Source organism: Cyprinodon variegatus, unplaced genomic scaffold (assembly GCF_000732505.1).
Source record: "Cyprinodon variegatus isolate N-32 unplaced genomic scaffold, C_variegatus-1.0 Scaffold206, whole genome shotgun sequence".
NCBI lineage: Eukaryota > Metazoa > Chordata > Actinopteri > Cyprinodontiformes > Cyprinodontidae > Cyprinodon > Cyprinodon variegatus.
The window spans coordinates 834164-852717 of record NW_015150659.1 but is presented as its reverse complement, the minus strand read 5'-3'; the positions used below and the strand labels follow the sequence as shown (position 1 = coordinate 852717).

General features: G+C 38.3%; 1 protein-coding gene across 1 annotated transcript in view; it reads right to left on the bottom strand.

Moving 5' to 3' along the window:
• The window catches only part of LOC107088092 (GRB2-related adapter protein-like), a 35866-nt gene extending 20427 nt beyond the window's left edge, over positions 1–15439 (bottom strand). The window contains exons 1-3 of the mRNA XM_015380032.1: positions 15105–15439; positions 7043–7140; positions 5876–5995 (exon numbers count right to left, since the gene is read on the bottom strand). Of these exons, the coding sequence (XP_015235518.1) occupies positions 5876–5995; positions 7043–7140; positions 15105–15182 (296 nt within the window). The 5' untranslated portion in view covers positions 15183–15439. The remainder of the gene's footprint in view (positions 1–5875; positions 5996–7042; positions 7141–15104) is intronic.
• Between the last annotated feature and the right edge of the window lie 3115 nt (positions 15440–18554).

Sequence of the window (18554 nt, the reverse complement as noted above, 5' to 3'; positions counted from 1 at the left end):
AGGCCCCCTATTTATAATCCGATCATTTCTTTCTACTCCTGCAGATTTATTTTCTCTGAGCTAACAAAGCTGATTGCTTCTGTTCGCTTATCCCCCATTCACCAGTTTTTGCTCAGTAGTGATACTATAAGGAAAACCAAATATAATCATTATCATTTCCCCTTCTTCATAACTATTTCTATTTCCCACTTGAATGTGTGCAAATTAGTGCTTCGTTGTTGCTATATACTTTGCCTTGCATTTGAAATCTTTTTTTTTTTTCTGAACAGTGTGTCAATCAAATAATGGCTTAAGGTGGTAATGGAAATCATTCTAGTGCTTAGAATCATAAAATAGAACAATAAGTACGCACAGTCTTTGCATAGATATGCAAGTCTATTCATACGCAACTGTATGTATCTATTCCCCTGGAGTCTAGGACGTGCGCAGTATTGTAAGTCTTATAATGTTTATACTTTCAGCTTTTGATGTACCCTCTGGACATAACAGAGCCTGAAATAGAAAACTATGCCCATTTGCTAACAATTTATAGACATCACTTGTGCTAATTAAACAAGGTTCTTCCATTTAGCTGTGATCTCATTGGATATATTTCTATCCATGGTTTAATAGACAAGCAAGCATATAGCGCCTCAGGGGTCCTGACTAGAGATCTAAAAGGGTTTTTAAACTTAGCTATATATTATTGATTAAAGAGGATCTGAGCTAAATACAACCTAGAGGAAACTCAGCTGTTCTTCAAGACACCAAGAATATGTTTCATAGAATAACTTGCTTACTTTTTCATTTGTTGACACATTTTTAACCTGCGCTTTAATTTATTCTTATTTCATTCTGAGGTCCATCAAGTGTGAAATTACCCCCCAAGTGAGAATAGTTGCTGTATTGAACTTTGTGTGGGTTAGTCAAAAGTCAGAGAAGCTTACAGAGTGTCTTTAGTGTAGGTTTAGCCCAGAGGGTCAGCTTTCTCTAACACTGAAATAATGTTTCTGATAAGGGCCTCATTATGATGGATAACGAGCAACATGAACGAACTACCAAATTCAGTTTTTACAGTTTGAAACGTTTGCAAATAGAGGTCAGTAATATAAAAGTACATCTTCTAATTGCGTTTTTTAAAGAGAAATGAAAAAAATCTCTTTTTATACAGTCCATCTTTTAAATATTTTTCTCCTCTATATGCTCCCAACATTTAGAGATCCACATTGAAATAATCAGAGGATAACTGGAGGTAATAACCGGAGGTATAATATAATATGGCCACACTGATACATAAAAAAATCTCAAGCTATTTCAGTATTGACCTTCAGCTCATTTCCCTTGTTGGGTTTTGTGCATCTTTTGTTTGTCTTTTAAATGGACTTTGTGTAACAATTTTATCTAATCTGATGTTTTTCCTGCTGCTTTGTGTACCACACTTTTTCCTTCCACTAAACTTTTTTTTATGCTTGCCACATTCTGAACAGGCAGTAGTTTTTGGCCATGACCTTTTAACTTTTAGTATCCTTAGTTAGGATGTCCCTGACTGTCAGCTGAACAACTGTAAAGTCAACAACCTTCCCTATGATTGTGTAAGAAATACTAAAACATTTCTTTATTAAAATACTCTTTTGATTAATCTTATGTAGGACCCTAATTTTTTTGAAGAATTTCATTTTAGGTTTTCATTAGAGAAAAGCTGCAATTAGCTAAATTAATTGTAAAAAATGCTTTAATATATCACAAAGCTTAATGTATCTATCTAATACTGTACATGTAACTAACAGACGTTTGGTTGATAATCAAATTTAACCTGAGGACATAGTTTTCTCAGTTTTTGAAAACAATAATCTTGTGGGAAGCCAACTATCGGATTACCTCCTCTCATGTGTTGAGTTTTGGCCATGCACAGATTTTTACATGAACCTATTTTTAAGAGGAAATACTTTTTGTTTCACATGACCTTAAACTATTACAGGAAAAAGGCTACAGGAAAATGTTTGTACTTTTCTGGGTGTAAGTGTATCCAGCGTTCATGGAAGGATTTATGCAATGTTGGAATTCACGGAGTAATAGTTAAAAACAGGAAATAGCAAGGTCGGGTATGTGGAACTGATATTTCCAGAGAAACTGTTTATTAGCTTACAGTATAAACAATGTGTGTATATCTGGATGAATAGTCGTGTGAGGAGACATGCGGAAAGATAGAGGGACAAATGGACATTTACAGTGATTTCTTTTTAGAGAATGTACAAGGTAAATACTTTCAATTACCGTAGTTACAAGTAGGCCAAGGGGCAGATGTTAGAAGGAAATTCCAAAATCTCAAGCAAATAGAACAAAATACTCGTTCAAATGAACAGATATTTAAGTCCCAGCAAAGTGTGAATGCATTTCTGTCTAGTCAAAGAGAATTAGGAATCCATCCAGGGAGGACAAATTGAAAATCTATGAAAGTCCTGGTTGGCATAATTTCTCGAAAGCTACGTGGTCAACAGAAAATCCTTTTACACGAATTCTGCCTTTTAACAATAAACAGAATTTAAAAAAGGCCCCAAATACTGTCTGTATTCATCAAATCTCAGTTATCAAAACAGCACGGCCATGTCTTTATTCTATACTTCCTCTTATCACTTGTTTGTCCATCGAAAAAAAAGTGTCTAATTGTAATTGCACGCATTTGATATAAATTTGAAAGTAATGGCTTTTGTTTCTGCAGTTTCTAATAAAGAGGCTTTTGAATATCATCCAACATAAATGGTACCGTAAATGGCATGTACTTATATATTGCCTTTTTTAAAGTCAGGTAACTTGACCAAAAAGCGCTTTACACTACATTCATTCACCCATTCACACACACACTCACACACTGATGGTGGCAAGCTACATTGTAGCCACAGCTGCCCTGGGGCTCACTGACAGAAGCGGGGCTGCTGTACACTGGCGCCACCGGGCCCTCTGACCACCATCAGTAGACAATGCAGGTGAAGTGTCTTGCCCAAGGCCAAAACGACACTGAAAGTCGGAACGGGGCTTGAACCATCAATCCTTAGATTTCAGGGCAAACTACTGCATCTGACGCCCCTGTCGCCCTAACCTAAATATAAAAACCTTTCAGTATTATAGAATCCATCTGTCCATTTTGCTTCAGTAATTAAAGGTTGTATCGGAGAAGGAGCAGGTCCAGAGGGGAAACAGACATTCCTCTCCAAAAGGTATTGACCGCTCTCTGTAGGTGATCCCAATGTTTTCTCAGCTAAACCGGATGTATTAAGACAATATTGCTTCTGATGGGTCTGCACCATGGCCTTTCACCAATGTGATGTTATCAGATAAATTCTGGAGGTATTCTTATCAGTAGCTTCATCCACCTGAGTTGATAGTTTTCTATGTAGTGAAGCAGATGCTCTCTGCTGACGTGAATCCATATGAGGATGTTCCATAGCTTATTCAATGGCCACCCTACAGATGAAACCACTATCAGACCACTTTAATCTGGCATGTCAATCTTTTGGTAATGATTCATGGCTCATGATCTTTAGTAGTAACTGCCATTTCTTCACCACAATAGACTGGAATTATTGCTGACAATAATGCAGTCAAGGTCTCCTTCGGGGTCTCCATCCTTCCAAGAGACTTACTCTGATCCATCGTTTGTCCTTGAGAAACATGACCTCAGGTTTAAAGAAGTTAATCCTGCACAAACTTGCTTCACAATTATCTGTAATTATATTCAATCCACACTAAAGATTATGATTTGGAGATGGAAATAATGCCAGAATCTCCAGAAGGCAAAAACGCGACCCTGAGTTTCATGAACCAGGGTTCAGAAAAGCTAAGAAATGGCATGCACCTCCAAGAACAGCCCAATGCTCTAGGAACATAGTAATTCCCAGGTCCTATAAACATGAGGTTCAGGCAATGAAACTCCAATTATCCTCTCAGTAGGCTAATTCTGATCCACAATGATCTGGTCCACCATTCCAGAGTAAAAACTAAACTGTTCCTCTTAGGTTCAAGGTTTGGTAATCAATTGGAGCCACCAGGCCAACAATCGAGACATTTCCCCAAGAATTTCAGATGTTTAACCCCTTGATAGTTTGCTAAACTTTTCTGGTCCCTTTTCTTACTTGAAAATTTGCAGCACCAATGCAGGTAAAACTTAGTTAAGAATCAGTTAAAAGGTATAAAACCATAGTTAAATCTAAAGCATTGTCATACATAGAGAGTAGATCAATTTTATTTTAAAAGTGAAACTATCTGTTTCTAAGTCTGTGCCACACATTAAATGATGATTTGCAACAATTTGCATTACCAATAGATTTCACCAAATACATTTTTTTCTTCTAATATTATAAGTAAATACAACTTTTAAACAGTGAGGTTAATCTAAGTTGAACCAAGCCGACTTGAGACTAGTATCTCTTTGGATTACTGCTGTCAAAATGTCTCCCCTGACAGTAACACTGTCAGTACCCAAAAACCACACAAACAGCGCCTGACCCATTTTTCAAACTGCTGCATAAGCCAGAATCTGCAGCCTGTCAGACATCATTCAACAGCACACAAAAAAAGGCTTTGAAACCATTCCTGACCACTCTTGACAGAATTATTTCTCATACATTTCCACCCTTTTCACCTGGGTCCTTCTTTGAGACAGACGTCCTCAGAGGAATTAAGGATGAGACCTGTTGAGACAGCCACCTATAATACTCTTAGCTACTTATATCCCAACGATGAACCAATCAAAGAATCTTGCTTTTGCTGGTAAAAGCGCCAGGACTAGCAGGATTAGTCTGGAAAGGCTCAGACTCTGGTCTAAAACCGATACCAATGCAGGAGGAAGGAGATTACACTTCCATCAGAATTACCCATTATACCCAGCGCTTTTCTGAAACCATAACTGTCAAGATTGCGGACACAATGGAGGGTTGTTTTAAAGCTGCAGTATCCCAATTTTTTAACCATTTAAAGTCACCTATTGGCACTTTTTTGATGAAATTATGCCTTTAGAGCTACATGGGTAATTATTTATTAGAAAATATAATTGTCTCTCCTAACCAAAAAACAAAACACTTGCATTCAGAGTGAAGCTGCCTCTCCTGTCTGGGTGCCGCCAGTTTCATAAGGTTGACTTATCACACCAACCCTTGAAGGCTGAACAAAGTCAGAGACCTTAAATTGCCAAAAATAATATTTTCATAACTTAGATCCGACAACGTCATGTATAAGTCTGCCTGAATGACCATTCTACCAAGGTCCTGGAAAATGGCTAAGCTAAGCTTCCCTCACACCTCATGGTTTACCCTATTCCTCTAGATATTTCCCTAAACTATCAAAAGTAGAGAAAACAAGGGAAAACTGCAGACTGATCTGTTTAATTCATCAATCCATCCATCCATTTTCCGTCATGCTTATCCCAGCTGGGGTCGCGAAGGGTGCTGGCACCCATCTCCAGCTGTCAATGTGCAAGAAGGGGGTACACCCTGGACAGGTCGCCAATCTATGGCTGGGCAACATAGAGACAAACAGGACAAACAACCATTCACGTACCACACCTAAGGACAATTTTAGAGAAGCCAATTAACCTAACAGCCATGTATTTGGACTGTGGGAAGAAGTCGGAGTACCCTGAGAGGACCCACACACGCACAGGGACAACACGCAAACTCCATGCAGAAAGATCCAGGTCTGGGAATCGAATCCAGATCCTTTTTGCGACAAGAAAATAGTGCTGTATCACTGTGCAGCACCTGCTTAATTAATTTCACTTTAAATTAAATGATCATCAGCCATTTTATAAATATATATGTTTTGTTTTTTTTTAAATAGATCGATCAGAACATATGATAGGTATCCTATACTTTCATCTAATTTAATAGCATATATCTCCTACCTGACAGACATTGAAAATTCCCCAGGGGCACTCTCACTCTCCCTGACGAGGAAGGCACCGCACTCCCTGTTTCTCAGTCGACCCTCTGCCACACCACGAGATATTCGCCCTGCAAACCAGCTGGAGGATAGGGAGAGAAAAAAAATAGGAAAAGCAAAGACAGATATCAGCAAACGAAAAGTTATAGTGCACCACAAAAGGCTTCATGACAACTGGAACTTTAAGAGGCTTTCATCCTCTTTGTTTTTTTTTAGGCGACTGAACCTATCAATGTGTTCTACATAGAAATGTGTGTTAAAAAAAAAACACACAAACTTTAAAAATAACATGTTTGATATCTATTAACCATTAAACTTCAGACACTTCACAGGAAAAAACAATGCAGACAGATACAATAAAGAACAAATCAAGGTGGGGAAGAAATACGGCAGGTTTCTAAAGTTATTTTTAAAACAAGATGCTAAATTTGTGCTTAAAACAGATCACTGAACCGTGTATTATTGTTGTCTACTGGATAACATGAGCAATTGTGTCAGCTTGCATCTAAGTATTTGCTCAGGGGAGTTTACAGCAGCAGTTTGCTTGGAAGCAAGTATTAAAAGAGATTTTCAGCTTTTATGAACCAGATTGCTAAAACAAAGTGTATTTTGTTTGTTTCTGTCCTTTTATATTTTGTCATTATACATATTGGAATATATCTGTTACCACACACATTTCATTGATTTGTGAGGGTTTAGACACATAACTCCAACTAGATCATGCTTCTGTGTTCTTTAATAAATCACAGCTGATCTACTCATTATGTTGTCAGATTGGTGTTTTTGTCACAGTGAATGTAGGACTCAGCTGGTGTCCAAACATCTGATGAAATACGGGGAGGGAACCAGCAGATTAACAGTAAGCACACACACACACACACACACACACAGACGGCTGGATTGTGGACTTATGTAAGGCATCAAGTGAGAGTGTCCCCTTGGGTATTCTGCCTTATGCCAGACTGCAGATGTCCAAAGCAGAGCAGAAAGCGCCTGGAGCTGCATGCAGCCACTGGATGATGAGCTTTTAGATGGACTAGCACTGGACGTGTGAAATCAGTCAACCGATTTGCAAAACAGTTGAAGATGTGTGTCAGCACTTGTGTCTGTTTATATGTGGGGGGCTTACGCATGTGGCCTCAGGTTGATGTAATTTTTTGGCACAAAGCCTTTCCTGTTGTGGAGCTCAGCGGTGTACCAGTTAGGATCATCTTCCATGTTGGTGATCTAAAGGCAAACACACAAATAGACATTTAAGCACATGAAAAGGTAATGACGTTGGTACAGGTTATAAATGCACGAGAAAAGGCAATAATTACTACCCAATAAGTACATCTCATAGCAAAGCCTATCAGCTGTTTACTGTAATGCACTGCCTTCAAATACATTTCAACTCGGTTGTAATTTTGTTATCAAGAATATTTAAACTGGCTTAAATTTCTAAGGTTTTGTAGCAGCTAATTCAGCACTTCTTTTGATAATTCGCCAATTTCAGAATACGAAACATAGACTTATTTTTAGATATTTTAAATGTTTGTCATATTGCACAGAAATATTTGAGGACCTAGATCCCAATAAAGATAACTTACTCTCACGCCATATTTATTAATGTAAATCCATTTCAATTGGTCCTGTAGGCTAAAGATAAGGGCGAAGGGACCTAGGACACATTTGACTTGTCTTAAAAATGGATGTAGGAAGAAATCCATTACTTATTATCTTCATGAATAAAATGCTCTGAAATAGAACATGTGATACATTTGAATTGTGTTTACTTAAGCTTCAGTTTTTCAGTTTTATCTTGATCAGCAGAACAAATTTAAGAACATGTCTCAATGCAGTACTGCATGTTATTTTTTTATTATACTCTGACCAAAAGGGTTTAGGCAGAAGTAAAACTTATTGCAGCCGATTCATTTTCTTGGAGCCAAATTATCATCATATACTTGCTTAAACTTCTTTAAATTAATGTTAAATCAGAACATTTTAGAGCTCTGTCATTATGTAATTCACAGAGAAAGGCCACTGATGGCATAGCGCCTCCATCCTTTATTTGTTAAAAGACATATACTGCATATATGGCAATGGTTTACACATTCATAAAAACCTGAATTAAAACGGCAACAGCGTTAACCCCACAAAGTCAGACTTAGGATCTTTTGACATAACCTCTCTTATAAAATCCTCCACAAAAGCTTTGTGATGAAGATGACAGGATTACAATAATATTTGTCTATATGATTTACTAGTTAAATACTGTTTAATACTTGCAATTTGTGGAAATGTCTTAATCAACAGTTTGATCCAAAAAGCACCAGTTAAAGAGGCCGTAATGGACGTAGACGTCCCTCTCTCCAGCCACTTGGGCCAGCTACCCCGGATGAATCCCAAGGCATTCCCAGGCCAACCAAGAAACAGTCCCTCAACCGTGTCCTGGGTCTCCCTCTGGTTCTCATCCCAGTAGGACGTGCCCAGAACACCTCACCAGGGAGGCGTCTGAACACCTCAACTGGCTCCTCTTGACGTGGAGAGGCAGTGACACTACTCTGAGTCCTCCCCTGATGACTAAGCTCCTCATTTTATGTCTAAGGGAGAGTCCAGACACACTACAGAGAAATACTTTAGGTTCTAAAAAAAAGATCTATGGAAGGATGTGAATTAGTTTTGGTCTTTCGTTCATGACTCAAAGCTCATGACCATAGATGAGGGTAGGAACGTAGATCGACCTGTAAATCACGAAATTTGCCTTTTGGCTCAGCTCTCCCTTTATCACAATGGACTGGTATCGGATTTGGAGGTAATGATCCTCATCCCGGCCAGTAAGAGCTGTAGATCATACTCTTATGAAGCCAATAAAACCATATAATCCATGAATAGCAGAGATGCAATCCTAAAGCCACTAAAACGGTTCCCCTCAACACCTTGTCTGTGCCTACAGATTCTGTCATAAAAGTTATGATCAGAATCTGTAACAAAAGGCAGTCTTGGCTGAGTCCAACTCTCACTAAAAATGTGAGACCAGGCTTTGACAGCGGTCATACAGATACCTAACAGCCCTTATGAAAGGGACTGTGTCCCCCGAGGGACACGGTCGAATGCCTTCTCCAGATCAACAAAATACTGTACATGTACACTGGTTGGGCAAACTCCCATGCATCCTCCAGGATCCTGCTGAGAGTGTAGATTTGATCCAGTGTTCCACGGCCAAGACGAAAACCAAACCGCTCCTCCTGAATCCGAGATTCAACAATACAACGGACCCTCCTTTCCAAAACCCCGGAATAAACCTTACCCGGGAGGCTTAAGAGTGAGAGGTGTAAATAGGGGAACCACCACACCCTAGCTTCCATTCCAGGGAAACTTCCCCCGTTGTCCACGCAATGTTGCAGAGTTGCATTTACCAACACAGCCTCTCAACCTCCAGAGCCTTAAGGTACTCAGGGTGAATTTCATCCACCCCCGGGGCCTTGCTACTGGGGAACCTTTTATCCACCTCGGTGACCTCAGCACCAGAGACGGGAGAACCCGCCCTAGAGTCCCCAGGCTCTGCTCTCTCAATGGAAGATGTCTTGTAAGGAGGTCTTCGAAGTATTCTGCCCACCGACACACGGTGTCTCACGTAGAGATCAGCAGCACACCATCCCCACTATAACAAGTGTTTGAACTGCTTCCCTTTCCTGGGATAGTGAAACAGAATCGCTTCAAAGCCGTACGAAAGTCTTTCTCCATGGCCTCTCCAAATTTTTCCCACACCCAAGTTTTTGCCTCAGTGACCAGCCAAGACACCTGCCGTTTTGACTGCCGGTACACATCAGCTGCTTCTGGAGTCCCACAGGCCAATAAAGCCCGATAGGAATCCTCCTTCAGCTTTCCAGCTTCCTTCACCACTAGTTTCTGCCAGCATGTTTGAGGTTTGTTGCCACCACATGGACCGTCAACCTTTCGACCACAGTTCCAACTAGCTCAAGAATAGAGACACGGAAGATGGTCCACTTATAGACTCAATGTCCCCCACCTCTTTCAGAACGTGTTCAGAGCTCTCTTGGAGCGGGGGAGTTAAAGCTCCTTCTCACGCAGGCCTCTGCCAGACATTCCCAGCAAAATGTGAATCATTCATGGTGTCAAAATGTACATACCTATTGGACACACAGAGTACAGCTCCAAATGAATGATTCTCCAACTGCTTCTGTTCTGGAGGTGCCTCTGATACACTGACATGCCTACAGCATAAATCAGTAAGTGATGCGTTCCTGCTGTGACAAAGCGTGTGTCACTGCGTGAATAAATCAGGTTCTGATTCCTGCAGTACATGAATTGCACGAAGAGTGATGCTCTGTCACTTTTTTACATACTATACTAATGAACTGAAAAAAGACAGGTGTGAATTAGATAGACGTTTTTCTGACATAATATGGAGTTTTATCTTCTTCAGATTTGATAGATTTGTGATACAAAAATTTCATTTAGAGTTATGTTTTTTTATTTCCCATAACTTCACAATAAGATAAGTAGAGAGAGAGAGATAGCAAGTGCATGTGGAAAATGGAAAAATGTAGATGTGAACTATGAAAATAAGTTAATTCGGTTTAAATTAATTGGAACTTAGAACTTGTTCTTTTAGGGAGATCATACAAAGCCTAAAATAAAGAATCAGGTCAATCAAATTACATAAAACTAAAAGAAGGCTATTTATTGTTATAGCTGCTGCAGTATTACAAGTTTTTTTTTATTTTATTTTTTATTTTTTTTATTTTTTTTTTTTACATTTGTTCATTTTGATTTAAAAACTAACAAAGGCAGTAGGTTGTGTATTTTAAATCCCAGCCTGCCTGGTTTCAGCACAAATACTAACCTTAGAGTAGGTTTCTTACATACTGGCTTTGAGTATTATATGTGGTAGTAACATGTATTTTTTGGGGGGATGTTTGCCAAAAACAATTTTCCCCGCCTCCTCCCTAACCTCAGAAACTTCATTTCATGCATCGGCTGGCTGTAATGGCTACACTGCACGTTTTATGTGGGCATGTGATCGGACCACAGATTGATTTACTGCTCATGGCATCAATCATCATTCACTCACAGAGCTAAATGATTGCCCTATTATTGAGCTGGTGCTCAACGTTCAGCCAAACAGAAGTGTTTCTGAATATAGTAGGATGGAAAGAAATCCTTTCTAAGCTACCTGTTGAAAAATCCCATCATTCCATCTCATTTAATCTTGTCTTTCATATAGTTATTTAAGGTAAAGCTTACCAATCAGATGTTAGCATTTTTAGAGCCTTTCTTAACAATTTTAATGATTTAATGATACACTGTAGATAAACTAAAGTGAATATAGTTGAAAATACCTAAGAATTTAATCATAATTGTAATAATCAAAATGGAAATGTATAATAGTTGAACACATTACTGGCATATTTGAAGTAGTAAGATGATTATTTTAGACAATCACACTTGTGAAATTATTACATTAATAAAATATACTATAAATGATAGTTTTAACCATTAGATTTTATCACTTTTGATGCCTTCACACTTTACAATTAAGATTATTTGACAAACATTTCTTACAGATTCTGGAAAATAAATAACATTCTTACCACATTAAGACTGAGAACTTTAAGAATAAGTACATTTTAGACATAACCCTGCTGACATCTGTATATCAGCTTGCTATAGAAGTATGCGGCAGGATCAGTTGAAGTTTGTTGAGTATTGTTCTTTAGTAAATGTGTTATCATTGGGAAAACAAAGAAAACAGGTGTCTCTGAACTCCTCCTTTGTGTCCCGTGTGTCCAAACTTGTCCACATTGTCTCTCGGCTTTAAACAGAAATTCAGACTTGCTACTTTTTTATTTATCTGTGAAACTATTTTTACCGGTTCTTTATGAGTCACCACTTTTCTCATTGTGATAGATCCGGCTCCAAACAGCTGCCGCACAATAAGGCATGAACAAAGCAGCGCACCCCAGCAGAATAAGCTCCTGTTCTTGCTGGGAACTAAGTTTGAAAAATAAGCCTCTCTGGCACTTTAGACACCAGCTTCTATTCAACAACTGAAAACAGTTCAGTGCATTTTTTAAATGATTATTTCATCATTTTATCTTTTAGGGTAGTGACACAATTATAATGAGGTTTCTAACCACAAAACAAGAAATATGAACACCATTTAAAGTGATGATTTGATAAAGGTTGTGTTGCCAAGTAGGAAGAAAGAGGGCATAAAGCCAACAGTGCTTCAAGTGAATATCCTATTCAAGTTAGTAATTTATCACTGCTACCATAAAGGATATGATCTCCAAAAAGCCAACTGTAATTACTTGTGCATCAGATATAAATGCCACCTCACTGAAAGCATGAGTGACTTTGCAGACAACAGAGATTAGAAGAATCGTTATTTAAATGCCAGAGGAGGTCCCCACTACAAATTGTATGATTTTTAAAAATGAAATCGCCAAACATTTTTGCATTGCAAAACCATGAGTCTATTTAAGCAATTTTTCTATTTTACTTTTTTTCTTAAATTAAAGCCACCGGGTATGATCTAACCCCACTGATTTGTCTGTGTGGGACTCTTGAACAGCTGCAGCTACAGTACAACCTCTTCATAGGTGTCAAAAGTATTAATGTTTATTACTCAGGTAGAATTATAAACACTACTGTGTAAAAACACTTTAGTAGAAGTTGGAGTATCAATTTAAGCTTTTTACTGAAATAAAAGTTTAAGTAAAAGTATGCAGTAAACAATGTGAAGGACAGATGCTTTACTGCACTACCCTATTAAAGGAAAGTTAGAGTATCAATTTAAGCTTTTTACTGAAGTAAAAGTTTAAAAGTACAATTTTTTGAGCTACTTAAGGTATAAAAGTAAAATTAATGCAGAAAACAATGCAAAGGACAGATGCTTTACTGCACATTTTTCTGCAGTTCTGGATGATAACTTCCTTATACTTAATTTTCTTAGTTTTATAACTAACGGTAACAGTGTCAAATTTAACTTTGAATCATCTTGAAAAACTCTTTATTTTTGTATGTGTAGAACAACAAGTTGGTGCAGCACCGAGTCAAACCACAAAGAAATGAATTGTCTGCATGAAACCAATCATTTTGATGTGTTTTGTTTTTTGTTAAATAGCAACAGGCCTTAAATAAAAACAAAACTAACAATTCTATTTTTAAAATGTAAGGAGTAGAAAGTACAGATAATTTAAAAAAAATAAAATTAAGGAATAAAAGTAAAACATAATTACTCCAGTAAACTATAGATAGCCATAATTTTTACCTAAGAGAGGTAACAAAGTATTTGTACTGTACACTTCTGAACCTCTTGCACTATAGTCAAAAAATAATTTCACCTCAACAGTTTCCATTTTTGAATAGCCAAGTTGATGTACCTCATCTTAAAAGAAAATCATAAAATCTTTTTTATGATTGCCTTGCAAACTTTGCGTGTTGAGTTATTTTTGCAAAACACATTAACTTTCTATCAAGAGCTGAAGGCAGAGATGGTTGTTGGTACCCTCTTTCCTGTGTTGTACGAGTTAAAGGCAGCTGGTGCTTGGTTTACCTCAACAGCAGAAATGCAAGGAAACCACAGTATTTTATTTGATGGTTGATTCTAACTGCTTGAACCGTAATCTATCGAAATCATAAATCTAACCTAATGGTTGGTCAAATTGTAGCAACATTTTGTAAATCGCAGAAGCTAAAAAGGCTTAAGACAACTTTATGCTATTACTGTATTTCTTTTTTGCTCTAAGAACTCCATTTAATCATCTAAAGTGCATGTTTTGCAATAGTGTTCTCTTTTCACTAATCTTCTCACTAAGTTAACTAGCTGCTAGATCAAGCAATATATCTTCTATAAATGCCACATCGGATGTTGGAGGGCAGATCAGCTAATGACATCTCACCTCAGTTTAGTGGCTTATTGTTGCAGGTCAACATTTGCTAACCAACTCTTTGCTTTTCAATGGTTTCCTAAACTCATTTTAATAAGTGAACAAACATTCACACCAATTTATTCACATAATGGCGCTGTTATTTATGGCTTTACAAAGGTTTAATTTGAGGGGTAATTTAATTAAATGGTACATTTGTAATTGATCATTTTATATCGGGATCGTTCCACATGTATTTGGGTTTTGTTCCCATTGGCGGCAGGTGACTCTTAAGTATGAGAGAATTGAACTAAACCAAAGATATTCTGTGAAACCTCCTAGTAGATTATTTTTATTTCAGTCCTGTAGCCATATTTTCTACGTGGTTCAATAGGAGGCCTCAGTTCCAGTGTATGAATATAAAGTTTCATTGCTGTAAGGTAAACCACATCCTATGATCTCATAGAACAAAAAAAAAGAGGCAAATGCAAACATTAAGTAGGCCTATCACGGCTTAGAATTATCTACAGGAAAATGGCAAGAAAGTATAATGAAAAAAAAAATCCATTCCACTTCAAGTGGTACTAAAAACATGAACTAGTCATATTCAACAGAAGTAGTTTTGTGCTAAAAAAATAGAACTTACATTGAATGTATATGTGAGGCACTATAATAACAACACTGAAGTAAGGTAGCAATAAAGCAAAGTTTGACATCGAGAGGACAGTTAGAACACAGACACATTCATCAAGAACTGACTTCACATACAGAACAAGAACTTGTAGTTGTTTCATTCAGTGTTTGCAGTTTTATCAATTCTATACCAGATATATTACATATGTTTTACTGCCCCAAAAACAGAATGGAGCAAGGTAACTCTGAATGATTGCAGACCAATATTTGGTCATAGGTGTAAAAGTAGCACTAGTAGAACGTATCAGATTATAACACAGTTACAATACAGTGATACCAGAAATGACAAACGGAAGACAGGACCATAATGGTTAAGTCAAATTCCAATTGCAGTGAGGGTTTATTTTTTTTAATGAACCAAAACGTACTCTTTAAGCTCTTTAGATTACATTGATTTTTTTAAGCTGTAATCCAACATGAAGACATAGAACTTTATAACACTTCAAAAAGTTTGAATAGATAGATAGATAGATAGATAGATAGATAGATAGATAGATAGATAGATAGATAGATAGATAGATAGANTAGATAGATAGATAGATAGATAGATAGATAGATAGATAGATAGATAGATAGATAGATAGATAGATAGATAGATAGATAAAATTATTTTCTTACCCTGAGCATGTCTCCCTTGTTGAAACTGAGTTCATCACTCTCCGTGGCACGAAATGTATACAGTGCCACTGCTTCCATGCTGTAACCCCCAAGCACACACGCATACACACACACTCACACACCCACACACAACGTTGATACCCCTCTAACACCCAAGAAACCGGCAGAGAGAGTAAGGGGATATATGTCTAAAAGAAAAAATAAGAGATCCTGTCAGATACAATATTGGAAGAAGGGAAGGAGAAAAAAAAGGTCTATTCTGTCCTTGGTGCCTCAGTGAGCATGAGAGTCAGAGCAGAGGATGAGAGTGAGTGAGCGTGGCGAGGGGAAAAACACAACTGGCTCCTGCTCAGCAACACACTGCCATGAGTAACACTGTGAGAACCAGGGACGGAGGGAGAGAGAGAGAGAGAGAGAGAGAGAGAGAGAGAGAGGGGAGAGAGACAGACAGACAGAGCATGGTGGTAGGAGTGGGAGGCATTTCCTGTGTATATATTTATCTTATACTCTCAAAGTGGCTTCTGTGGATTGCATGAGCTCTCTCTTCAATCGGTTTTCTTGCATGAGAGTTTTTGTTTGGGGTTTGTCATCCTGTCATCTCACTAGCTATCTTTAGTTTCACATCATCAAGGTAAATGTGATCTCAACCCCCCCCCCCCCCCCACACACACACACACACACACACACACACCCCTCCCTCCCTCCAGATACTCCACCCCCCCCCCCCCCCCACACACACACACACACACACACACACACACCCCTCCCATAAAGTCGGCCACTGTCAGCGACCCTGTTTCCATTAAGGTTGGAGAGGAGAATATCTGGTTATATTATGTACGTGCTTAGACTGTGGGTGTGAGTTATTGTGAGTGTGAGGTGACTAGTACATTTTACAGTGCAATTAATGCTACTAAGTTAAAATGAACTTTTCCCTGATTTACATTTAAAAAATGTTTTAGAAGTGTGCACACAATTTTAAAGAGGAAGCAGTTGGGAAGCAGTAAGGACCTCTCCTTAGATTTCCAAAACAACTTCCTATTACAATTTTTCAGATTTAAAAACAAAGGCTTTTTTGCAGATATCACAATTATTATGCTCCCACATTTTTGAACAAGAGCTAACTCAAACACAGTGACCCTAAAAATGGTTCACACTCCTTTTAACAGCTTCAGTAGTTTGTTTTAACATTGCATGATTTCCACAAGCATCAATATTTTTCTGTGTTTTCTGTATGCCGTCTCCTATAAACAAACTCACTTTCTTCCAAAGAAAACATGACGGTTTAAACTATCCCAAAACCTGGAAAAAGTTATTTAAAAAACAGACTTAAAGAAACATTGCACAAAAAAACATAGTCCTTTGTCATGGTGGAAGAAACCATGGACAGTGACATATACCTGGCAGTTTTTTTCTGCATCACATTGGGTAAGAGCCAGCATCCAGAGGGCGGGGGAATTAAAGACTTAGACTGGCTCGTCTGGGGATGTCCAAACCTTTTATCATGAACTCAAAATGACCAATTTAAATTAGTTGGTGGGAAGAGGGAAGTTGTGACTGTCATAACCTGTTGTGCTGTGTGCAGAACAATGGTGTGGTTTTGTGTCTCTTGAGGGTGCTGACTCACTGTCTTTCTATTCTGCAGTCATGGATTCTTTTAGTACCCAAATACATAATCAGGGTCTTTGCTCCCTGTTATACAGCCCAGAGTTATGTCTCGCCTCGTTAGTGTTTTCCCTTTTTGTTTCAGATCCCGAGGTTTTAGAGACAACTGGATTACTTACCTGTCCACGCAGAAATAGACTAACCCCCTTTGCTCAAAAGATTCTCTTGAGATTCTTCCTGCTGCTCCCTGAGCTTGGTGGATACCACTTACCTGCCCGTCCACCTCCCGGGGACCTAAATGAAACCATTTTGAAGAAGATCACCAACGTTGCCCAGCACTATACCCATCTAGGTCCCAGGAGGAGAGCAGAAACTTTCATCCTTGTTAATGTTTGATCATCACAACCTGATTCTGCAAATCTCCAAACAAACAGTTCCTCTCAACAGTTGAAGAATAATCTCACTGCTGTTTTTGTTATGTATTGTTTCAGTTTTACTCAAGTGAGGAGTGCATCCTGACTTCATCTGTTTCACAACGGCCAAATCAGGCTTCACATGGGGTGACCTGACGTCCCAATTTTCTAGAGAGAGTCCCCAGCAAAAGCTTTCCTTGGAAATGTTTCAACAGTTATTGCAGCAGCTGTTTAGAGGAGCTGATGGGGCCACCTTTAACAACCAACAGATAAAATAGCAGTGGGCAAGCTTATATGATAATATGTATATTTCATACAAAAAGTATGCCTCTGTTTTGGTATAATATTTAAATAAAAAGGCAAGCTCCAGGTTGTCCTTTACAAACCATAATGTAAAAAAAAAATAAGGTTACAGTTATCATATAATATGATCTGGCAGCATTCAAGATGAGATACAGTAACACTTGGTAAGGTCTATGTTGGTGCAGAGTATGGCCAGTCATCTCCAGAATTCACAGCAGTAAAATATTTGACAAATGCCTTAAAGGGAGACCTATTTTAGAAGGAAGCCAGAGATGGACAGGTTTGGAAGTGGTGGACTGATCCTATTTTAAAGGTCTAACCATAACTCACTCTTATTTAAACTTTGGGATCTCTGTTCACAAAATCACCTTGATGTGCTCCTGTTTTATCTTAAGCCTTTTTGCTATTGAAATTAGAAGGTTAATCCCGGTTCTTCATGGGTTGACCTGCTGACAATCGGCATTTGGCTGTCTAGTGCCAGCACAGTATGGAACAAGCGAGTCGATACTACAGATAGTACTCAGGGACTCAGGAAGAATGGGAGCCTTCAGAATACCACACACTTGGCTCATCTGGAGCAGGATTTCACCTCCTGCTATTAATTGTCTCTAGAGAAAAATAAATTCTTATTTTCTTTTATCTGGTGGGAGGGATAGTGATGAACACAATCAAATAAACACAAATCAAATGAGTGTTTTGCCAAATAAAAAAAAATAAAAAAAACACAATCAGTGCCAGCTGTACTTCACACTAGGCTATGCCAAGAGAGAGCTGCTGCAGACAGACTAATGTTAGCCTCTGAGGTCCCCTGGCTGCCACGGTCCTCTCAACATCTGAACTTTTTTTTAAATTACACACTAAATAAGTGAATGGGCCATATAGTGACGCCTAAAAGTATAATGTTATCACCTCAAATGATCTTAAAATGTACCTTTATAGAACAATGTCAACAGAAAAGGGAACTTTTAACTTAAAACTCCGAGCTTTGAGCACTCCACTGGAAGCTGCTGCTGCCGCAGTGCATGCTGGGACAGCTGTCAATCTTGAGAATGCACAACTCTGCTTGGATGCATGCTCGATAAAGAGGAAGGCAGTGAGCTCAACATCTGTGGACTTTCTCCATCTTCGG